The sequence below is a fragment of the Podarcis liolepis genome (assembly GCF_965112155.1).
Source record: "Podarcis liolepis genome assembly, chromosome: 1".
NCBI lineage: Eukaryota > Metazoa > Chordata > Lepidosauria > Squamata > Lacertidae > Podarcis > Podarcis liolepis.
This window is the reverse complement of record NC_139554.1, coordinates 116,417,415-116,442,562: the sequence shown is the minus strand read 5'-3', so window position 1 is coordinate 116,442,562 and position 25,148 is coordinate 116,417,415. Positions and strand designations below refer to the sequence as shown.

The 25,148-nt window shown below is 43.4% G+C and overlaps 1 protein-coding gene across 1 annotated transcript in view; it reads right to left on the bottom strand.

Annotated features, from left to right (window-relative positions):
- Window positions 1–25,148, bottom strand: part of LOC310691029 (dynein axonemal heavy chain 11-like) — a 228,191-nt gene that overhangs the window by 68,263 nt on the left and 134,780 nt on the right. Inside the window, exons 46-51 of the mRNA XM_083470619.1 lie at window positions 24,562–24,723; window positions 11,676–11,909; window positions 6,314–6,460; window positions 5,385–5,498; window positions 3,540–3,683; window positions 2,034–2,216 (exon numbers count right to left, since the gene is read on the bottom strand). Of these exons, the coding sequence (XP_083326745.1) occupies window positions 2,034–2,216; window positions 3,540–3,683; window positions 5,385–5,498; window positions 6,314–6,460; window positions 11,676–11,909; window positions 24,562–24,723 (984 nt within the window). The remainder of the gene's footprint in view (window positions 1–2,033; window positions 2,217–3,539; window positions 3,684–5,384; window positions 5,499–6,313; window positions 6,461–11,675; window positions 11,910–24,561; window positions 24,724–25,148) is intronic.

Genomic DNA, 25,148 nt, shown 5'->3' with positions numbered 1-25,148 from the left:
CGCATGTGCAGATGCTCAAATGATGTCACATGCATGCGCAGAAGTGGCGAAAAGTGACGCGCACGTGCTGTCGCTGGTTACGTTTGCTTCTAGATGTGAACGGGGCTCTGGAACGGATCCCATTTGCATCTAGAGGTACCGCTGTATGTATTTTGGATTGTTATAAACTAATATTTGTAAAACCAAATAAAAATTATTTAAAAGTGTAACATGGTTTCATAGATTAAATATTAGATGAAATTAGTGTACTCTGCTTTTTTTAGATTAGTTTTTACTTAATTTTTTTTATTGTGTTACAAAACAAACAAACAGGGGAAAGTACACCTATCATCTCCACTTTAAATCCGTAATTTCTTTTTCACAGTTTGCTTACATTCACCGAGAGACACTTTTGTCACAGACATCTTGTGATGGGGGGGAAGAGAGGGGAAAGAGGGAGGGAGAGAGAGGGAGATGTGGTCTATTATTCTTTCATTCTGTTGCATAGTGTTAGTGTAGGGCAGGCGAGGCCAAACTTGGTTCTCCAGCTGTTTTGGGACTACAATTCCCATCACCCCTGACCACTGGTCCTGTTAGCTAGGGATGATGGGAGTTGTAGTCCCAAAACAGCTGGAGGGCCAAGTTTGGCCATGCCTGGTGTAGGGATTTGTGGGTAGGTCCTTTCTTTATATATTTATTAAAATAATACTTAAAGCAGCATAAATGGAAAAAAAATGAAAATACCCAAACAGCACATCCAGTATAATAATAACAAGGTCAACAATAATATATTCCAGATGCTCCTCCTCTTGCTGTCTCCAGAAGAACAGAATTCCTGGGGCTGTGATTCACATCCCCCAAAGGCTCACCCCAAAATATTCCTTTCCTTTGGCAGCCACCTGAAAGCAGCCACTCTCCTTCAGACCTGTTTTATGGGAGTGTGATTTGGACACCAGTGACAGCAGTCTAGATGATAGCTGGCTAGCTCAAGCCTTCCTTAAGTGAGAAGCCTGAGAGACTTTCTGGCAACGAAATACTTTTATTTGTTTTGTTATTTCATTTGCCACAAGAACGAGCAAAACATTTAGCCGGCCAAATTTCTGGTAGCTCTGGAACATTTAAAGACGAGCCAGCCTTTTCTGTCTTTAGGTCTTTTTAAAAAACATAATAACCATCTTTCTAAAACCAGGGCTGTTTTCCAGCTGGAACTCACTGGAACCCCAGTTCCAGCACCTCCCAGGTGGGTGCCATTGCCATTCTAAGAGAAGAAGGTGCACTTTGGCACCTCCTTTCCTAGAAAAATAGCACTGCTTAAAATGCCATACATTTACTTCACGTCAAGATCCACATAACTGTTACACTCAAGTAGCTTAAAAGGTAAAGGGATCCCTGACCATTAGGTCCAGTCGCAAATGACTCTGGGGTTGCGGCGCTCATCTCGCTTTACTGGCCGAGGGAGCCGGCGTACAGTTCATGTGGCCAGCATGACTAAGCTGCTTCTGGCAAACCAGAGCAGCACACGGAAATCCCATTCACCTTCCCGCCGGAGCAGTACCTATTTATCTACTTGCACTTTGACGTGCTTTCGAACTGCTAGGTTGGCAGGAGCAGGGACTGAGCAACGGGAGCTCACCCTGTCGCGGGGATTTGAACCGCTGACCTTCTGATTGGCAAGTCCTAGGCTCTGTGGTTAGACCACAGCACCACCAGCGTCCTTTCAAATAGCTTAAGGCTGTCCAAAGTGTGTATCCATTTTCCTGAAGGTGCACTATGATGACACAATGATGAGAGTGACTGGTAGAGTAGAGCTGTGGAATCAAATTTCCACTCAGCCATGAAGTTTATGGGTTGTCCTTGGGCCAGTCAACATCTTCAACCTCACCTGCCTCACACAGTTCTTGTGAGGACAAAACAGGTAGAGGAAGAGCCTTGTACACTACCTTGAACTCTTTGGAGGTAAAGCAGGGTTAAAACTGTAATAAATAAATATGAGTACGATTTCTTAAGCAATTAGAAAATAAAGTAGAGCCAAGGTAAATATTATTAATTCCTACCTCGTGGAATTTAATGATATTAATAACCCATGCACAAAGACCAGCAGCTGCTGAAGATTTTGTCCGTACAAACTCTGGGCTGAACTCTGGATCACTCAGATAGTCTTCTTTTACAGCTTTAACAGTGGCTTCAGGGATATGTTCTTTATCAAAATTGATGAGACTTTGGAGGAATTCATCTACCTAAAGAGCAAAGAGAAGGAAGCCACCCCAAATCATAGAATCTTAGAGTTGGAAGGGACCCTAAGGTTCATCTAGGCTGACCCCCTGCAATGCAGGAATCTCAATTAAAGCATCCATGACAGATGGCCATCCGACCTCTGCTTAAAAGCCTCCAGGGAAGGAGAGCACACCACCTCTCGTGGGAGTCTGTTCCGCTGCCGAACAGCTCTTACTGTCAGAAAGTTTTTATGAATGTTTAAGTCAGAATCTCCTTTCTTGTAAGCTTGAAGCCATTGCCTCGAGTCCTACCCTCCAGAGCAGGAGAAAACACACAATTAACTAAATTGTGTGAAGCTAGTATGACCCCCTGACAAAATATCTGATCAAAGTTTACTCTTCAATGTTGTTTTGAAAGAGACCTTTTGGCCATGTTTTGGGATAATCAGTACCTTCAAAGTACAGTGGTGCCTTGGTTTAAGAACAGCTTAGTTTATGAACAACTTGGATTAAGATTGCTGCAAATCCGGAAGTAGCTGTTTTGGTTTGTGAACTCTGCCTTGGAAGCAGAAAATGTTTCGCTTCCTGTTGTGTGTGTTCCATTTGTAAATTGAGTCTCCCACTGCTATGGGAAAGCACGCCTTGGTTTAAGAACGCTTTGGTTTAAGAACGGACTTGCGGAACGGATTAAGTTCGTAAACCAAGGTACCACTGTAAAGTCAAAGAAACTAACTGAAAAAGCTGGCCCCTCAATAGCTGTTAGCGCTTTAAAAAAAATTCCTGTGATTTCCTTTTGCTTCTAACCACTTCACAAGATGCACATATTTTTGGCACCTTAATAATAGTAGTAGTAGCAGCAGCAGCAGCAGCAATAATAATAATAATAATAATAATAATAATAATAATAATAATAATAATAATAATAAAAAAAAATAATAGCTACTACTACTACTAAAAATACTGTTGAGGAGTTATGAGCAGCATAAATTATACAGAAAATGTTGCAGCCTCTTTGGCAGTGCACCGACTTTTCTTACATCCCATCCTTCACAGAAGAGGTTTTATATTTATAAGAAACTGTGCTGACATTTAATAAGTATGATTTGGGGAAATGTGTGGCGCAAAGTCATGACATTCCCCTCCCCCACCCTTTGACAGAATGTCAAAGGTGTCTAATTACTTTCCTTCCTTTCCTGAAGTTCTTTGACAAACTCCTGCCATGCCTATTATCTTTGGCATTTCCCTCCTATGGGTAACTAGTAGATCAAGGCACGCCAGAGATTAAGAAATGTTTACGCAGACTTTTGCGTTAATCTCTGTGTCCCCTCGCAGAGGTCCCCTGCTTACCTTGCTCATATACATCTTGGCGGTTTTCCAGCTCCTGTCCTTTGGAATCTTGCCGCTCGGAGACGAGAGAACCAGGACTGCAGCCGTCACATTTGTTACGATAGCAGGTGGGTTTGGGAAAGTTCTTAGCTCAGTTAGGTTCAGCTGAAATAGAACAGGGAAAGACATCCGTATTAACAGACCAATTATATTTCCAAAGGAAAACCTTGGCATTATTTAAAAGAGGACCGTAACATCCAATTAAGGTGAGCACATACCACACTTTACAGTGGGCAGTCGTTTATAGTGGATGGCGCTGTGGTCTAAACCCCTGAGCTTCTTGGGCTTGCTGATCAGAAGGTCGGTGGTTCGAATCCCTGCGATGGGGTGAGCTCCCATTGCTCTGTCCCAGCTCCTGCCAACCTCGCAGTTCAAAAGCATGCCAGTGCAAATAAATAGGTACCGCTGCGGCGGGAAGGTAAACGGTGTTTCCGTGTGCTCAGGTTTCCATCATGGTGTTCCATTGTGCCAGAAACGGTTTAGTCATGCTGGCCCCATGACCTGGAAAGCTGTCTGTGGACAAACACCAGCTTCCTCGGCCTGAAAGCAATATGAGTGCCGCAACCCCATAGTCTCCTTTGACTGTACTTAACCATCCAGAGGTCCTTTACCTTTACCTGGTTCAAAGTCCAGTTCAAATATAAGGAATTTTAATAGGGGAGAGCAACAGAAGCCATGAAGACGCCCATCAGCTGTTAACACCTTGACAGCAGACTGAGCAGGCACACAGCTGACCTGGTCACAGTCTTTCGCACTATGGTGAGATGCATTGTAAAGGTAAAGGTAAAGGTAAAGGTAAAGGTAAAGGGACCCCTGACCATTAAGTCCAGTCATGGCCGACTCTGGGGTTGCGGTGCTCATCTCGCTTTATTGGTCGAGGGAGCTGGTGTACAGCTTCCGGGTCAAGTGGCATGACTAAGCCACTTCTGGTGAACCAGAGCAGCGCACGGAAACGCCGTTTACCTTCCCGCCAGAGCGGTACCTATTTATCTACTTGCACTTTGATGTGCTTTTGAACTACTAGCTTGGCAGGAGCAGGGACCGAGCAACGGGAGCTCACCCCATCACGGGGATTCGAACTGCCCACCTTCTGATCGACAAGTCCTAGGCTTTGTGGTTTAACCCACAGCACCACCCGAATCCCTGAGACGCATTCTATTTCTCTCTAAATTATGGTAATAGTGAGGAATTCAACATGATGCTAAGTTGATCCATTTCCACTTCCCAAATGGAACAATCTTTCTTCTCCAGCCCACAAATGCGGTTCCGGGGTCTCTCTCAACACCCCCTAAGCCAACTGGGTGTGTGTATGGAAAACCCCATTGCACAAGTGGGAGTCCTTGCACAGGGCTTCTGCTGACGGGAGTCATTAGCAGAACCCTGCCCATTACCTCTTAAATTTGCATATGTGCATATAAATCACCGCATGCAATTTTAAAAATGTAAATTTGATGAACTGTTTTTATAGCAACGGAAGGCCTTCAGACTTGATCTAGCGATGATTGGCAAATTTCACTCAACAACATCATATTCCATGCTGAACATCTAATACAGGGTTTCCCAAGCTTGGGTCTCCAGCAGCTTTTGGACTACAATCCCCACCATCCCTGTCAACTAGGTCCTGCTAGCTAGGGATAATGGGCGTTGTAGTCCAAAACAAGCTGAAGACCAAAGTTTAGGAAATCCCTGGTCTAGTAACTGATGTCTAATGGCAGCAGTGATGTGGTGCAGGAAGCTGTCTTGAAAAAGAACTAAATAACGGGGCAGTGTGGAACCCTTTCAGACAAATAAATGAAGTGGTGTTACCCTGTTCAGTGTGTTCAGGGCAGCATTTGCAGCGTTTAGAGCTGGCTCGGCTTTGGCAAGGTCATTTTCAGATTCTTTCTGCTGCTTTGTTACTTCTGCTTGAATGGCCGCCACCTAGAAAGTATTGCACAATAATTGTCACACCACTTACAAGCCTCTTGTGGAAGGCACCCAATTTTTGGGTGTCATCATGATAGGGCAATATATATGCAAATACTGACGAACCACCTTTTAGGACAGATTCCACCCAATACAGTGCAGAACAATATAAACATCGAATTAGAATAATAACAGATCACTTTTTAAAAGTTGAAATACAGTATTATTTTTTTAAAAAAATAAAATAAATATAATTCAGGCCAATCTAAAAACAATTTCCAAAGCCACAGCGATAAAATAGCAATACAAACAAGTATGATAAAAACTCTCTTCTCTTTGGACAACAGAAGACCGTGCAGCTTCTCTCTAGGTCAAAGAAAAACTGTGGCATGTTCTGACACAATCACAGAAAAAAAGCACTGGGAACTCCCTATTCATCACCATCATCATCATCATCACCCTGCGCATCTGACTGCGTTGCCCTAGCCACTCAGAGGTGTCCAACTTACATAAAAACATAATAAAACATTAAACATTAAAACACTTCCCTATACAGTGTTGCCTTCAGGAGTCTTTTAAAGGTTGTATAGTTATTTATCTCCTTGGCTCAGGGGTTGCACGTAACTCCACATCCTCCAACAATTATCTGATGAAAAGTGAGACATTCCGGGATCAAATCAGAAACCAGGATGGCTTCTGTAAATCCAGGACTGTCCCTGGAAAATAGGAACACTTGGAGAGCTCTTCCCTCCAGTAAGAGGGTTTAGGACCATGGTCTAAGTCTATATGTGTGTGTGACTCAGTTGTGTCTATCATTCATATCTCTATACCTTCTGCTCCTCCTCATCTGCGGTGGCTTTTTCTTGACTTAGTTTTTCTGTCTGTTGGCCAATTTTGTCAATAAGAGCCTCAGTGTCTTTGTTTCTCTGATGAAGTTCTATCTCCTGAACGGCAAGCTTAGACTTCAGATCTTCCACCTAAAATGTAGCAAGCATAATTGGGTAATTAAGTTTTAACAAGATTTAAATGATATTCAAAACAACCGGTTAAAAGGAGTCATTGCCTTGGGCTTTGTTGTACACTTGTATAATTATTTCCAGCCCTCTAGAGGATGCATAATTACATTTCTGTATTTATAAAAAAAGATTGCCTTGAAGGCACCAGTATGATTTTACAGTCTATTGACCAGCATATTGATGCGGGGGGTCAAAATGTCCCCTAATAAAGAAATATTCCCAACAATTTTCAAACTATCCAGAGCAGGTTGTGTCAGTGCTTATTTGGATTTCACTGTTTTTGAACAAATGTGAAGTCTTGCTGCTTAAGAAAATGTAGGACGAGGTCATTACATCTTATACAAACAGAAGGGAAAACATGAAAATAACGAGGAATAACAAGCTTCTTTAATGTCCAATGCAGCCATTCTTCATTGTTCCACAAGAATATCAGAATGGCTTTGCTGGACCAGACAAGTGGCCCATGTGGTCCAACAACCTGTTCTCATTCTCATTCTACAGCCAACCTGGTGCCCATGGAAGCCTTTACACAAAATCCCCTAAAATAAAGGAACTGACATTATGAGAATCAAGAACAACCCCAAATTTGGTCAAAGGCCAGCTAAGGCGTTATAGGATAACATCTCTCCATTGGCAGAGATGAGCCTTGCCAATAATAATAATAATAATAATAATAATAATAATAATAATAATAATTTATTTATACCCCGCCCATCTGGCTGGGCCTCCCCAGCCACTCTGGGCGGCTTCCAACAAAATATTAAAATACCGTAATACATCAAACATTAAAAGCTTCCCTAAACAGGGCTGCCTTCTCTTTGACATCTGGTGGGAGGGCGTTCCACAGGGAGGGCGCTACTACCGAGAAGGCCCTCTGCCTGGTTCCCTGTAACTTGGCTTCTCGCAGTGAGGGAACCGCCAGAAGGCCCTCGGCACTGGACCTCAGTGTCCAGGTAGAATGATGGGGGTGGAGACGCTCCTTCAGATATACTGGACCAAGGCCGTTTAGGGCTTTAAAGGTCAGCACCAACACTTTGAATTGTGCTCAGGAACGTGCTGGGAGCCAATGTAGGTCTTTCAAGACCAGTGTTATGTGGTCTCGGCGGCCGCTCCCAGTCACCAATCTAGCTGCCGCATTCTGATTAGTTGTAGTTTCCGGGATTGGATTAGTTGTAGTTTCCGGGTCACCTTCAAAGGCAGCCCCACATAGAGCGCATTGCAGTAGTCCAAGTAAGGTGGCTATTGCACCCACAGTGGAAGCCTCATTATGTGGGCATAGATGTAGTACTGATGGTGCATCACACCAGTGGCAGGTCTCAAAAGGGGATAAAGCAAAATGATATTATAGCCCCCCTGAAAAAAACCGCATCCCCTCTGCTTGAAACTAGCCAGTTTGGCTTAGGAAGTGGTGGTTCCTCCACCGCAGAATCTCACAACCACCAGCAATTTAGGATTGCTCTGTTATTCTTCATTACTAGAACCACCAGGAAGAAGTTCCTGAGTTCCGTTTGCTCATATGAAAGCGTGCACAGGATTGAAACCTGTTCCTCAAAGCCCTTGCAACAACAAGAAGCTGAGCACGTTTGAATGTAGCTCCATCACCGCTAGTTATTTGCAAATCGGCAGCTTCAATGTGTAGAAGAATTTTCTACCAAAAACATCTCTCTGACTTTTCTTGTGTCAAGTCGAAATAAATAATGTTGTTGACACCAGAGGGGGAAAGCTCTGAACTGACTCGCTATTTACTTAATTAAAGAGTATCGTACATATTCCTGGGTTTTGTCTCATTGTCATACTCTATTGTGACAAGAAATCCAGGACAAGCTAGCAGATAGGAGCAGTTGCCAACGAGTTCTGAGGTAACGAGTTGTGATATAGAACAAAGTTAAAAGTGGCAAAATTTAGCCCCTGCCTAAAGCAGAAGGGGCAGATTAGGCAACCTTGATTGGTTATCTGATTACACCTCTCTTTCTTTCTCTCATATAAACCAAAAGCTCCCACTATCTTCTTCCTGATTTAATTTGCAAGACGATTGAAGCAGGGAGTGAATTATAGTATATTTAATCCTCAACCCAACAGAGTTATTTGTGAATCCCTGTATATTTTCCCCATCTAAGTGAACACCTGCTTTTATCCCTTTTTGGAAAAATGCATATAATTCTACTAGGAGACACCAACAGTGTGCCTTGACCCCGCAACTGAGGGGACCGGTGCTGTGTGACATGCGCGAATGATGTCAGTGTGTATGTGGACTACTCTGGCTTAATTTGAATTGGGGGGAAGTGGATTAACAGCTGAGTAATGTCCAAATGTGGACATGCCCTTAAGCTGTTTCTCAGCTCCCAGAAAGATGCAATGGCCCAGTTGCATACAAGTGGAACATTCTGAATTACTTTTGTTTAAAAATTTCAAGCAAAAGCAATGGGAGGACTTGTGGACTAGTCTATAATAAGTGGATCCAGATCATGAGTGATGGAAGTTTAGAACCTGTCAGTCATGAAAAGCTAACCAGTTGCAAATCCCGCCCCCACAAGGAGATATTGCTAAAGTAAGAAGATAAAATTATGTGCGTACAATATGCTATTAGCAGAGAAAGTCAATTTTATGCAAAATGATGAATGTCAGTTGAGACTGCCCCTAGGGCAATGCTTGTTAGTTCATAAATGAGCTGATTGTATGTTCACAGCTACAATTTTCATGAAGTCTCATTCAAAGAAATATTAATGGCCATTATTTAGCTACAGTATGGAGAGAACATACAACTGACAGTCTTCTTGCCAAAGCATTTCTTGAAATGTCATTTGAAAAGCAGAATTATCTTTTAAAGCAAACCCAACAGGACATAGATTCACATGTTTGCTTTATATTAAAAGAACACCAATAAAGATACAACTAAATTTCTTACTACAGTCTCAAAGCGTCTATCATTTGTACTTAAGATTTTTGACTACTCCAGAGTAACAAGTGCTGTGTGCCTTAAAGGAGGAAGGAGTTCAAGAAGGTTCAATATTATACCGAAAACTAAATTCAAAAGGGATTCCCAACTATACTGAAAAATGCATAGCTTGTTAATACTATAGAATGGCAGAAGAACTATAAACTCACAGTGTATGGTTTGGCCTCTTCACTCTCATCCTTACCTCTCTCTATCCTGCTAAACATTAGCTCTCCACTTAGCTCCTCTCTCGAAAGCAAAACTCTTATCCTGAACACAGTAAGTAGGACCAGCCCAATACAATTTGACACCTGAGGTAAACCACAAAATGGCACCCTCCCCTCCCTGCTAGGGAAGAAGGGGTGAGTGAAGAACTACATCAGGAATAAGGATGAAATAAATATCTACAATGGGACGCAGGTGGCGCTGTGGGTTAAACCACAGAGCCTAGGACTTGCCGATCAGAAGGTCGCGGTTCGAATCCCCGCGACGGGGTGAGCTCCCGTTGCTCAGTCCCTGCTCCTGCCAACCTAGCAGTTTGAAAGCATGTCAAAATGCAAGTAGATCAATAGGTACCGCTCCGTCGGGAAGGTAAACAACGTTTTCGTGCGCTGCTCTGGTTCACCAGAAGTGGCTTAGTCATGCTGGCCGCATGACCCGGAAGCTGTACGCCGGCTCCCTCGGCCAATAAAGCGAGATGAGCACCGCAACCCCAGAGTCGGTCACGACTGGACCTAATGGTCAGGGGTCCCTTTAAATAACTACATCAGGATCTGCCGCTGCTGTAGATCCTGCCGCCTGAGGTGGTTGCCCCACCTTGCCAGCCCTGGTACTATTAAAGGTTATGCCCTAGAAAATAGGCCAGAACTCTCTTTCTTCTTAGAGTTGGTCTTCTTTTGCTTGATCATTGTTGAGGGGTGGAAAGTTCTGGAATAAACACCCTAGCATGACATGAGAATGTCACTGTGCAGCCCCACTGGAGGATGTGTAGTGCCACAGCACAATCCTGGATTTACATGAAGTCAGGGGAGCAAAAGGGAAGGAAGGTTGCATAGGTCCGCTCACTCTCTTGGTGCGTTGGCATTGCGGGAGGGCAGAGGCTTCCCTGGGGCCCCCATGAAGGAACTGGAACTTCAGTGCCCCTTCCTGGTAGAGAGACGACAATGGCACAACCCGGACCCAGCGGGCATCAACTGGGCTCAGAAAAAGGCTAACTGCGCAGTGAGGTGGTTGGGTGGTTTACCACTCCAAGATCACATTCTCGGGCGAGACACTGTTTCAGCTGGAAGGCGTGCATCTTTCCCTACCAGGAAATGATATTTGGTTGTCTGATATGATTGAAGGCATTAAGGGATGGATGCAGGTGTGAGTGGTTTGGCGGCAAGCATTGCTCGGTTGGCCGTTGGGCATTGGGGCAATCTTGTGTTTCGGATGGAGGGGAAGTTGTAGTCTCCGCCTGCCCCTCCAAACGCTGGCGTATCCCGTTAAAGGGATCTGGGGGGAGTGGCCATGTCCATGGGACCAGGTGGGGCCAGGGCCAAAGGCACTCCCCCAGATGGTGGTCCCTGCGGGGGTCACCCCAAGCCAAACCCTCTTTCATCTGTATCCAATAAAGTTCTGGCCTGTTTTAACCCAAAATCAGTCTTATTTGTCTCTTCTTTATATGGGTTGGGGTATGGGGAGCCTGATGCCTGGTCCTGCAAGAACGGTGACCATAGCATGGGAGTGAGAAGGGAGAGACGCTGAAAGGGTGGAAAAGCTGATTTAAAGATAAAGAACCATAAAAAAGGAAAGCAAGGGCCTTGAAGTTGTCAATCAATGGCAGATGTAACACAAGTCACCTGGCCACCGTCGTTTTCTCTTCGGTCAGATGTACTGTATTTATGTTATAGTCTTTCCCCCCTAAATTTGCATATATACAGATAAATTGGCATATATATGCAAGCTCCATGCAAGTTTTTGTCCTTTTTTTGGAAGTGCACATGCTGCCATTAGGGGTATCAAAGAACTTTGGTCCGCCACAGTTTTTAAATCTGTTGAAGGGAGAAATAACTTCCAGGTCAGAGGTCACTCTCCCGCTCCCACTCAAGACTATGGTAGTGAGGTGCCTCTTCTTTAACTCTGCAGTGTACACTTCCTCTACCCAGAATCAGAGGATGCTACAGCTGAGGCAATGTCTGTTGCTGCTGAGATCTTGGAGATTTCGGTATTTCTTTCCCAGAAAAACATTTCATAACCTACCTGTGAAGCTGTGGTCTGCAGCTTTTGTAGCCCATTTTCCAATCTTTCCATTTTTTGAACCAACTCATTTCTCTTCTTCGCTAGCAGATTCTGGTAGAGTTTAATTAGTTCCAGGAAACTCTTTGGTGTTGTGTAGTTATAACGCTTCTCATTCTGTTGGTATTTGACGCTAACTTCATTAACGCTTGTGTGTGCAAAAGCTATGAAGTGGCTGATTGAAGGCTTCACGTGAGGCTGAAAAACAAATCCATAGCGATACTTCACAATATGTCAGGCTTCACCGTAGAACTGATAAACTTGTACAGGAAATAACATTTAGCATTGTTTTTCAGCACAATCCTATGTCTGTTTACTCAAAAGAAAGTACCATTTTGTCCAATGCGTCTCACTTCTTGGTGTGTTTAGGATAGTTGTTTATTTCAAGACTGACAACGAAATCTTATACATGTCTTCCAACATCAGTGTGACTTACTCCCAGGTAAGCATGTACGAGCCTGGTGTCTCAAAACTACTTCTAAACGTGTTTCATTATATTTTAGCTATTGTTTCTAACTAGTTTGCCTTTATTACTTTGTATTTTATACTTGCATTTTAAAAATGTTGCATACCACCTTGAAATCAACTTGGGAGAAAGGTAAGACATAAATAAATTGAATAATAATAATAATAATTGGATAATTGAGGTTGCACCTACTTGGGGTTGCACCTAGAATAAGAATAAGAATTATTATTCTAGGTACAACCCCAAGTAGTTTGCTTAAAGAACCGCCCAAGGTTCAAGAACGTACGTTAAGTTCATGTCTGTACAGCCAATTATTACATTTATACCCTAATTTCCTTCCCTATGATGTAGGTGTGAGACAGAGAGGGTCACTGGCTCAAGGTCGCCCATAGAATCATAGAGCCATTGCATTTGGTAATGCCATAGAATTGTAGAGTTTGAAGGCACCGCCAGAGTTATCTAGTCCAACCCCTGCAATGCTCGAACCCACGGCAATGAGATTAAGAGTCTCATGCTCCACCACCTGAACTACAGTGGTGCCCCGCAAGACGAATGCCTCACAAGACGGAAAACTCACTAGACGAAAGAGTTTTCCGTTTTGTTGGAGGTGCTTCGCAAAACGAATCTCCTATGGGCTTGCTTCGCAAGACGACAATGTCTTGCGAGTTCCTGCGGGGTTTTTTTCCTCCCCCCCCCTTTTCTAAGCCACTAAGCCGCTTATCAGCTGATCCGATCAGCAGATAAGCCGCTAAAAGCCGCTAATAGCGCTAATCCGTCAATGGGCTTGCTTCGCAAGATGAAAAAACCGCTAGACGAAGAGAATCACAGAACGGATTCCAAGTGAGCTACATGAACCTGGTATCTCATGTTCCAGTCCAACACCCTAACCACTAAACCATGCTGATAATCAAATTGCTAATGAGAACAAACTTCATCTTGCCTCTCATTATATCAGTGTGGCGATGTAGCTAGTTGTTTTACGCCCTTCTCTTGCGGCTGATTTAATTATGGAATTGACATATAATATAATGTACTATTTTAGTTGCATATTTTCTGTTGCAAACTTTAAAGCAGCCTGGAAAGGGGGGGGGGCGCAAAAAGTGGGGTAAAAAAGTTTCCAAAATAAAAAAATGCAGTCAATGAATCTTAAAGAGTTCTCTCTCTTCTGACTTTTGTCGTTTGGTGTAACTGCATTGCAGGAATGCCTAAGGGGGAAAAAAACAGCTGGTTCAGTCTCTCAATCCTTGGAGTCAAGCAACTGCTGACTAGGGTGATGTATTGCATGAACACTTCAGTCTATCATTGTAATACATCAAAGCAAGGTACTTGTTTGAAGGTGGAATTACTCAAAAAGTGTTGTCATTTAGCAGACCTGTCCAGGAACAAGAGATCAGTTCAGTCATAGAGCGGAAGACACAGTATACTGCTAGGAGGAAGGAGGTTTTTCTCCCCCTTTAGCTTCAAAATATTAGTGCATTAATGAAATACAATTTGCATTCATACAGATTGCAGCACAGGGGAAGGTCACAATGTGACCGTAATTACTCAGAATCAAATGCTATTCCAACAGAAATAGGTTACTCTAGCTATGTTGCTGCGGTTGTTTCCACACTAATAATTTCCCCTCGAATAGTCATCCTACATATTTGCAGAGAATCCAAATGGCAGTATCAAACTGTTGCAAGTCCAGTGTTTCCGTATAGCCTATTTCCAAGCTTGATTTGTGATTTATTTTTTATTATTTGCATTATAATTGTACTGCAGAGCAGACAGGCAGAATGCGATTGAGACTTTTCAGGGCTCCTGCACATCTAATAAAATAATTCCTGCTTGTAAGTTCTGCCTCTTTTGAGTGCCCCCTGTTGCTCGTGGCTGGAGGATGGATGGCAAATAGACAATTGCCTCCTGATCAGCACTATTTTGTATAAAAATGTAAAGTAAAAATAATGCAAGGACTCCATCAATGAAAGTCTTACCCCTGACCAGAAAGCAATATTGGGCCATTTGAGATAAAGTATTCAAGGTATAAGGGATGCGGGTGGCGCTGTGGGTTAAACCACAGAGCCTAGGACTTGCCGATCAGAAGGTCGGTGGTTCGAATCCCCGCAACGGGGTGAGCTCTTGTTGCTCGGTCCCTGCTCCTGCCAACCTAGCAGTTCGAAAGCACGTCAAAGTGAAAGTAGATGAATAGGTACCGCTCCGGCAGGAAGGTAAACGGCGTTTCCGTGCACTGCTCTGGTTCGCCAGAAGCGGCTTAGTCATGCTGGCCACATGACCCGGAAGCTGTACGCCGGCTCCCTCAGCCAATAAAGCGAGATGAGCGCCACAACCCCAGAGTCAGTCACGACTGGACCTAATGGTCAGGGGTTCCTTTACCTTTTATTCAAGGTACACTCAAATAGCTACCTACCACCAATTCCCCAGCCACAACCCAACAGAAAGCAATAAAAGGGAACAGACATGCAAACAGGAAGCTTTGACATTCAAAACAACTTTTGCTAACGGTACTTAAGTGAACATCACATTTGATATAGCTCAGTCAGTAGAGCATAAGACTCTTAATCTCAGCGTTGTGGGTTCAAGCCCCACCACAGAGGTCTAGAACAGAAGCAATTTGAATTTTGTCATTGAATTTTGTACAACCACTTCATAAAACAGGCTAAAGACCACTTTTATTCAGGATCTTCCAAAAGGGTGAATTTTTGTGAATATTATACATGCAGTCTTATATGAAAAGTAAATTAATTGAAAATATACACGAGGCTTCCTATGAAATGTCACTTATTGAAAATTGGCCACCCATTTTGTACTCCCGGGGAAGTGCTTAGATAGGTGCAAGGAGGCATAAACAGCTTCTTCATTTCCAGTAGAATTTAGTGCGGCAGTGTAGGTGGGGAACTTCTGTTGTCCCAGTTTCCAAACACAGTGGGTCACTGGCACTTACTGGGGTGGGGGTGGGGCAAAGCACGGGGAGCTTGCCAATCTGCCACTCACATGCCAGAACTGCACTGAGCTCCCTATGCCTCCGCTCTGGTAAGTGGCAGCAACATGCTGCGTTTGGGAGCCTGTGCGGCAGCAGTGCCGCACCTTTGCCACGGCACCAGCCACTACTGTTGCTGTTATTGGGCAATGCATGATTCTAAATAATGTTAGCAAATGTAAACACAGAACTGGGACACACACACACACACACACAGAGAGAGAGAGAGAGAGAGAGAGAGAGAGACAGACAGACAGACAGACAGACAGAGAGAGAGACAGACAGACAGACAAACAGATGTTATTTCAGAGGAATTAATCACAGTTAAAAGCACGTGATTTTGCAAACATGGTTCCTGTATCCTCAGTACTTCTACAACATTCAGCATGGTGGAGGATGCTATGCTTATTCCATCTCAGTCCTAGTTGCAGTGGCCTAGACTGCACGGGCGATGTGTTTGCTCTGAAAGGTTAAGTAATTTTCATGCGGCCCAAGCCAGCATGTACAAATCCCCTGAAGGGTCTCAGGAAGTACCTCTTTGGCTGACACGGCCATTGCCTTTGTGAAGGGCTATTGCAAAGTATACGCGTTTGGCATGCATAAGGTCCAAAATTCATTGCCCAAGATAGGGCTGTGAAGGCTCCTATGTAAAAGCCTGGAAACCCCAGAGTTTCTTTTCCTGCTGAGAACTGGGATTGTCAGACCCTGAATTCCTGGGAGGAATGGGAAGTGCGGTGGGAGAATCTACAGGCACAACTGTTTCTATTTACTCCTGCCAAGGAAAAGTTTGTTGACCTTCAGGCAGCAGAAGGGAGAAACAGAGGCAGTTGCCAGGAATACAGCCATGACATACCATGCAACATTTCTCCAATGAAAATAGGGATGTCCTATTCCATGATGGTGAGGATGACGATGATGATATACAGTCGTACCTCAGAAGTTGAACGGAATCCGTTCCGGAAGTCTTTTTGACTTCCAAAACGTTTGGAAACCAAGGCATGGCTTCCAATTGGCTGCAGGAAGCTCCTGCAGCCAATCAGAAGCCGCATCAGCCACGTCGGACATTCAGGTTCTAAACCGGAACACTCACTTCTGGGTCTGTGGCATTCGGGAGCCAAAACGTTGGAGTCACAAGGCGTTCGTCAACCAAGTTACGACTGTAATGGTAATAATTTTACAGTCATACCTCGGGTCGAAGTAGCTTCAGGTTAAGCATTTTTGGGTTGTGCTTTGTGGCGATCTGGAAGTAATGGAGTGTGATACTATCGGGTTTCACCGCTCGCGCATGCGCAGACGCTCAAAATGATGCCACGCATGCACGAAAGTGGCGAAATGCAACCCACGCATGCGCAGTCGCGTGTTATGTTCTATTCAGGATGTGAACGGGACTCCAGAACGGATCCTGTTCTCATCCAGAGTTACCACTGTACTATTTATACCCTGCCCATCTGACTGGCTTGCCCCAGATACTCTGGACAGCTTTCAACATATACAAAACATAAAACATTAAAAAAACCTTCTTGTACAGGGCGGCCCCCAGATGGCTCAGGGGTCGCATAACTCCATACCCTCCAACATTTCTCTAATGAAAATAGGCATTCCCTAAGGAAAAGCAGGACATTCCAGGATGAAATCAGAAACTGGGAGACTTCTGTAAATCCGGGACTGTCCCTGGAAAATAGGGACACTTGGAGGGTCTGCCATGAGAATGGTTGTTTATGAGCATTTGATCACTGGTGTCCACATGTGAGCACATCTCCTCAAATTCTCATCATGACATCTGTATACACGATTGCAAAAGCGAGATTCCTTCAGAGGTTGTCAGACGTGCTTATTCCAAATTGCTGTTTCTATTTGTATCAATTACTGAGCTGACTACACAAATCTCATCCACTTTATTTTAATCTTTTGGATGATGTGCTTTTAATGCACATCATCCAAAAGATTATTAGCAACTTATTGTTGTTACCTTTTAAAATCTACTTTTGAATAGCGAGATTTCTTAGTAGCAATTGTCAGCCTGTTAAGTGCTGTTCAGACCTCTGAATGTAATCTTCTACCCAGTATCTATGGCACCCAGTATATTTCCTAGTATGTTAATTATTTCAAGGCGGGAAGATGAAATACCAAAAAAGGCTTTGTTGTCTACTCAAATTAGCATAACCAAAAGAGAAATAAATTTCCTACAACAAAGGCAGGCAATACAATAACTCAAAAGAGTGGAGTTTTTTTCATTAGTGTATCAAACTGCAAGACAGAAACATGTAATTTGAAAAAAAAAGCTCATAAGTATAAATGGAAACACAGCTGATTCTGCAACATTAGAATGTAGGTTTCAGATATGAGGATTCTGGAGCTATCTTGAATTCAGTTTAAATGCCTTATATCAAAGGTTTTAAGGAATGGTGCAGCCTTCAGCCCTGGGAAATTACTCCCATTGGTTTCAGTGGGACTGGCTTGCACTAAAAAGAAATGTTCTTTTTTTGCATTGAAATGTCTTTCCTTATGGTAGACTACTTCTTTTTTAAAAAACAAAAACAAAACCACCCACCCTAATCTTAGTACAGTGGTACCTCGGGTTACAGATGCTTCAGGTTACATACGCTTCAGGTTACAGACTCCACTAACCCAGAAGTAGTACCTCGGGTTAAGAACTTTACCTCAGGATGAGAACAGAAATCGTGCTCCGGCGGCGCAGCGGCAGCGGGAGGCCCCATTAGCTAAAGTGGTGATTCAGGTTAAGAACAGTTTCAGGTTAAGAACGGACCTCCAGAACTAATTAAGTACTTAACCCAAGGTGCCACTGTAACTGGAAAAGTTTTAAATGTGCGTCGGCAACATGAGTGACCTTACAACTGCACTACAGCAACAATTCTATGAACAGAGTAGAGTTTCAAGTTGTAAGATCAGAGACCGGGAAATCACATGCTGTAAACCCAAGCAGTACATGCTATAGAGGGTTGTTGAGAGAAAAAACCATGTGCCCACATTCTAAAGGAAGGTAGGGATACTGCATGCATATTTGAGGCAAGATACACCCTTGTTAGCTCTGCATTTTGAGACCCTTAATCTCACGCAAATGTTATTTTGATGCGCTCACGTGCATTCTGCCTTTCAGTTCTTGAAACCCGGGGACACATTTCCCCTGACGCCTCCTGCGAGTTTACAAGCATTCTGAGCCCATTCCCCACTTTGCATGGAAAATGTATTTGCACAGTTGTCAGCATGATGGACAGGGGGAGAATGATACGAAAGTGCAGAGATCTTTTACTTGTTACTACATACAATAGCCCAGTAGGACTCACGGTGTGTTGGTGAGACAAACTGTGCCCTATTCTGGAACATATTAAGTTTGTCTCCAGGACACACATGACTTCACGAGGGTGTCTAACCTCATTCATAATAGATGCTAATCTTTTCAGGGCTGACTGATGACAGCATTTCCTGCCCTTCACGGAATTAGAGCTGGGTTTTATCAAAGGACTCAAACTGCCTGCTAATTAGACTAATTCCCTTCATCATGAATTATTTATTTCCATTGGTAACCGATCACTGTGACATTAATGGGTTCTGCTCAACTTAGTTTCCTACTAATATACACTATAAGTTAAACGCTTAAAAAACTCCCCATACTTTTAACTGCAAGTTAAATGTAACCTCTAAGTCAAATTCCTGACATCATTTGCAAAGGAAGGGGGGGGGGGTCCTGCTGATGTCAAGTGATCTAAAACCTGCTTAAATTCTGACGTTTTAAGTTAATATTTCCTGAGTTAAGTCAGAAATTTCGGCTTAAAATCCATGGGACTGGATCACCAATACGATTATTGCGTTTGAGAGGCGTTGACAAGAATGTTCCCCATCAATGCTGGGTCTTGCAGACAAGGGCAGCTGTTGAGAATGCAACATAATCATTAAAGGGAAGGAAACACTGAAATTGTAGGAAAGGTCTGTTCCAGTTAAATTATTGTAGTCACCTCATTTCAAAGCTTGTAGTTGTGTAAAGGCATTGAAACACACACACACACACACACACACACACACACACACACACCACACAGTAATTTTTAATCCCACCCAAAATGAGGTCACAATACAGAATACATGACACACACAGGTGGGGTAGCTAAGCCTTTATCTGGTTGGTGCTACTTCAAATTGTGGTAGGGGCTCCTATATATGCAAGAAACTTTCCTGCACCTAGAGAACATGGCAGAAGGAAATAATATCTACTGCTTCTAAGCTCAATTTTTAACCAGCTGGTCTCCTACTGGAGGATCACTTTGGTTAGCTTCCTAGAACAGAAGTTATCCTAGCAATCCCACTATTTCTCCTAAATGGTAATAATAATAATAATAATAATAATAATAATAATAATACCCTTTTTTGCTTTGGAATAAAACATTTTCCATTTATTTAACGTTTCAGCAGGGCAATTTATATATTAAAAAAAATCCATGGAGAAGTGGATTGCCTTGTGGCAGTACCCATAATGGGGAACTGTGGTTTAATGGAAGCCAGGATGTCTGAATAAAAACCAGTAAGCAATGGGAAAAGAAGAGAAGTAAGCAGAGGAACACACAGCCATGGTGCTTCTCCACCACTTCATAAACCATGCCTTATGAAGTCATGAATTAACATTGACATGTAGCCACCATATATCAGTTCCTAACCTTTCCTAACTGGGTTCGCATCTCCGCTCCTCCACATGCAGCTGCTGGGTGACTTTGGGCTAGTCATACTTCTTTGAAGTCTCTCAGCCCCACTCACCTCACAGAGTGTTTGTTGTGGGGGAGGAAGGGAAAGGAGAATGTTAGCCGCTTTGAGACTCCTTAAAGGGAGTGAAAGGCGGGATATCAAATCCATACTCTTCTTCTATTTCTCCTTCAAACTTTCCCCCTCGTATTCACACTTCCTTATTGTTAAGTTGTGGGCGAACATATCAGACGACACAGCGATTCTTCCAAAGCAGCTCTTTATTTGAAAGCTGGAACAGAACTGAACTGAGGAGCTCAGTCAGCCTGCTTATATAGAGCTCCACTAGAATGCAACAGTAACCATTTTCTGTAACTAGCCAATCACTGAACGTCACTTTCGATCCTTCATTTGCATACAAACTGTCCAATCACTGAACGTCACTTTCGATCCTTCATTTGCATAACTACCTACAGTATCCCCCTGCTGGCCCAGGGTGAGAACTTCAGTACATAACACTTATTAATTCACTCTTTCAAACATCTCTATCACACTTCTCTATGCAAAGGCTCCAAAGCAAAATACTTGCCCTTTGTGCACACAAAATTCCAGCACTTTCGCTGGCCTAAAAGTACCCTAAAGATCCTGGAATGCATATGAAAGTTTTGTCTTCCAAGAGAGATGTATAAATGTCCAGTTTTCAGATTCTCCCCAAAATCACAGTGTTCTTGGCTAACCCACTTACAGAATATCCGCTAATAAAGTCACTTTGATGTACCCTTCTGTTTTTTATATAAGAAAGCCAGTAAGTTTGCATATAACAACCACAGAATCATAGAATTGTACAGCCGGAAGGGAACACAAGGGTCATCTAGTCCAACCCCCCTGCAATGCAGGAAACTCGAACCCATGACCCTGAGATGAAGCTTCTCATACACTACCGACTGAGCTATAAATAACAACAGCTCCTACTACAATAATAATAAAAATAGTAGTAGCGGAATTTGAAGAACCACATGCAAAAGAAGAGGCTGACATAACTGCTAATTATATTATTGTTTGTCATGGTTTGCACTGGATTAATTTGCAGATAAGGAAGTCTGCTCTGCTCTAAATAAGAAAAAAATATCTTTTGAAGGATTATGTGCTACTTGCATACGATCTCTCTGCACAAAATACAGCATGAAGACTATTACTTAATTTAGTTGAAATGGTAGCTTGTTGACAAAAGAAACCTTGCTGACATTGAAACGCTTTTACGAAGCAAAAAAAATAAATAAATTATTGCAGTAGCATGCAACAATACCATTTTCTTTATAACGGTGACACAATATTTAGCTCTGTAATTTAAAGGTAATTGCTCTATTTTCACGATGTTAATGCTACTGAAAAATATGGTACGAGAAATAAGTAAAACTTTTCCCTTAGGATAGGAAATTGCTTTTAATGGAGGAAACTGCCATTCATTTTTGCTTTTATGTTAGCAGCAAATTCATTAGGTTAGACCTAGATAGAATGAAAGATTTTTGTAGCTTAATACTGCCATTAAGCAGCAGTCTGGCTTAGACTTACTTACAAAGTAAGAACAATTTGATTCAACTTGAGATCATGCTGTGCCTGAGAATGCTCACAAGCCCTAGAGGACTGGGTTATTGTTTTCTGTGTAATTGGTCCAAATGGTGATATTCTACTACCGTATCCCAGAGATTCCTATTACTTCTTCTTCTTTTTTAATGGTTTATTTTCTTTTCCAGATAATACCCTATTACTCCTCATTATTGCTGACAGCCCCAGAACTCCATTCTGGTTCCATTTTATTTGGACGGCACATAACAGAATAGCCGAAAGCAGCCGCAGCCCAACCATTAGATAGAGTGAGGCCAACACCTCAGAGGACAACAGCATTCCCCAGTCATTGCTCTCTGTTGCCACATGAGTCTTCTAATCTGGCCTGCTGCCTTGGGAGCGATGGAGGATGCTAGGGTGTAAAAAAAATAAATGTCCCAATCACCAATGTTGAAGTAAGATTCAGCAGCCAGTTGAGTTGGTTTCTGTATGTGGAACTAGCCGGGGTGCCATCTTGCCCCTTCACCTCAGGCAGCCTTATTATTATTATTATTATTATTATTATTATTATTATTATTAATTATTTATACCCCGCCCATCTGGCTGGGCCTCCCCAGCCACTCTGGGCGGCTTCCAACAAAATATTAAAATACCAATTGAGTGTTAAAAACCATAAAGTGGTACCTCGGGTTACATACGCTTCAGGTTACATACGCTTCAGGTTACACACTCCGCTAACCCAGAAATAGTGCTTAAGAACAGAAATCAGGCTCTGGCAGCGCGGCGGCAGCAGGAGGCTCCATTAGCTAAAGTGGTGCTTCAGGTTAAGAACAGTTCCAGGTTAAGAACGGACCTCCGGAACGAATTAAGTACTTAACCCGAGGTACCACTGTACAGCATTAAATATTAAAAACTTCCCTAAACAGGGCTGCCTTCAGATGTCTTTTAAAGATAAGATAGCTGCTTATTTCCTTCACATCTGAAGGGATGGTGTTCCACAGGGCGAGTGCCACTACCGAGAAGGCCCTCTGTCTGGTTCCCTGTAACCTGCCTTCTCACAATGAGGGAACTGCCAGAAGGCCCTCGGCGCTGGATCTCAGTCTTGGGCCAGCCCTAGCTGAAAGGAAAATTAGATTGACCTCTCTTACATCCCACAAGGTTATCTGAAGGAGCGTCTCCACCCCCATCGTTCTACCTGGACACTGAGGTCCAGCGCTGAGGGCCTTCTGGCGGTTCCCTCACTGCGAGAAGCCAAGTTACAGGGAACCAGGCAGAGGGCCTTCTTGGTAGTGGCGCCTTCCCTGTGGAACACCCTCCCACCAGATGTCAAAGAGAACAACAACTACCAGGCTTTTAGAAGACATCTGAAGGCAGCCCTGTTTTGGGAAGCTTTTAATGTTTGATGTATTATAGTATTTTAATATTCTTTTGGAAGCCGTCCAGAGTGGCTGGGGAAGCCCAGCCAGATGGGCGGGGTATAAATAATAAATTATTATTATTATTATTATTATTATTATTATTATTCCCGCTACATCATACTATGCCTTTGGCATACGTGGTGCTTTGCAGAGGACCCTAAATAATAATGAAAAAGACTGCTTATGGTCCCAAGGTGCTTGCAGTCAACAATTTGACTGTGTGGAAGCAACAAATGAAAGTGAGGAGGAAGATGGAGAAAGAGAGAGAAAGGTAAAAGGTAAAGGACCCCTGGACGGTTAAGTCCAGTCAGGCGACTATGGGGTTGCGGCGCTCATCTCGCTTTCAGGCTGAGGGAACCGGCGTTTGTCCACAGATAGCATTCCGGGTCATGTGGCCAGCATGACTAAACCGCTTCTGGTGCAACGCAACACCGTGATGGAAGCCAGAGCACATGGAAATGCCGTTTACCTTCCCGCCGTAGTGGTACCTATTTATCTACTTGCACTGGCATGCTTTCGAACTGCTTGGTTGGCAGGAGCTGGGACAGAGCAACGGGAGCTCACCCCATTGCAGGGATTCAAACCGCCGTCCTTTTCATTGGCAAGCCCAAGAGGCTCAGTGGTTTAGCCCACAGCGCCACCCACATCCCCCATAGAGAGAAAGAGAGGCAAGGGGAACAATGGATGAAGGTGAGCAGATGCACTCCACCAGATGATTGCAGTTATCAGGCTACAATAGAAGAGCTCAGCTGGTTGGTCCTGAAGTTTCCTGGACCCAAGTCAATCAGAACTTTGCATATTAGCAGAAGACCTTGCACCTGGTCAGGTAGGATGTGGGTAGCCAGTGTACTTGCTTTAGCAGAGGTGTCAGCCATGTTCCCCCAGCAGCAGTCCAGCCATTGCATTCTGCGTGGACTAGATGGCCCTTTGCAATGCTACAATTCTATGATTTTACCTGGACCAGGCACAACAGCAACCCCACCTAAAACACATTGCAGTAATCCAGTTACCAATGCATGGACTGCAATGGCCAGGTTATCCCAATCCAGATACAGCTGTAGCTATGCAATGAAGTATTTCTTTTTGTTTTCCTGAATCTCCTGTTATTTCTCCTGGCAATTCTATTTGTTATGCTACTTTTATCATTTTATCTTGATTTTTTAATACATTTTTTTAATTGATTAGCTATCTGGCGATCCTTTGGAGATATAGTTCAATAGGCAATATGTATTTGTCTATTGAACTATATCTCATGCTTTCTGTTCCAATCACAGGGTCTCCAGATAACTACCGTATTTTTTGCTCTATAAGACTCACTTTTCCCCTCCTAAAAAGTAAGGGGAAATGTGTGTGCGTCTTATGGAGCAAGTGCAGGCTGCGCAGCTATCCCAGAAGCCAGAACAGCAAGAGGGATTGCTGCTTTCACTGCGCAGCGATCCCTCTTGCTGTTCTGGCTTCTGAAATTCAGAATATTTTTCTTCTTGTTTTCCTCCTCCAAACACTAGGTGTGTCTTGTGGTCTGGTGCGTCTTATAGAGCGAAATATACGGTAATATCCAAACCAATAACTAATATCCGATTTCCCTCAGTGAAGCGCAACAGTAAACAGTTGTGGGAGAGAACCTGACCAGTAGTGCTTCCGTAGCGACAAAAGGTGGCTAGTTTTGCAAAATGGAGCGTTTCAGAAGTCATGCACAAAACCCACGGCAGCAAAAAAAGCTGTACTTACATCAAGTAAATCCATCTTGTCAATGAAGCTGGTGCTAACGGACTGGAGAGCGACCAGGGGCCAAGCATGGAACCAGTCAATGGCAGTGCAATTCACGAGAGCTGGAAATTTCCTCGCTCTCGCTCTCAGGGTGAAGCCCACCGGGGAGAAGCATAACACAACCTGGGAAGCAAAGAACATTCCCATGAGAGAGTCTTCAGTAATTAACCAGGCATTAATTTAACGTTGGAAGACTAATGGTACCATTCAGATAATTAATTAGTTGGACACACCAAGTAAAACCTCAAAATGTGCTTCCTTAAATCAGTCAGCTCAACACATTCCCATTCCCAGCTGTGCACTTACAATCCAGGATTCTCGGGCTATGGTAGCCAGCAGAACTCTCTGTGACCTTATAAACAGAGCTGCTCAGTAATACTAAGGACACAATCCAGCCAAAGTTAAGCACTTTTAAGTTTCACTGGGTTCAACAGCTGCATCTAGAGAGCTGGCGTGCCACAGTGGCTAAAAAGACTAAGCTACAAAGCAGACAGTGCCATGGACTCACTAGATCAGTGGTGTCCAAACTTTTTTCAAAGAGGGCCAGA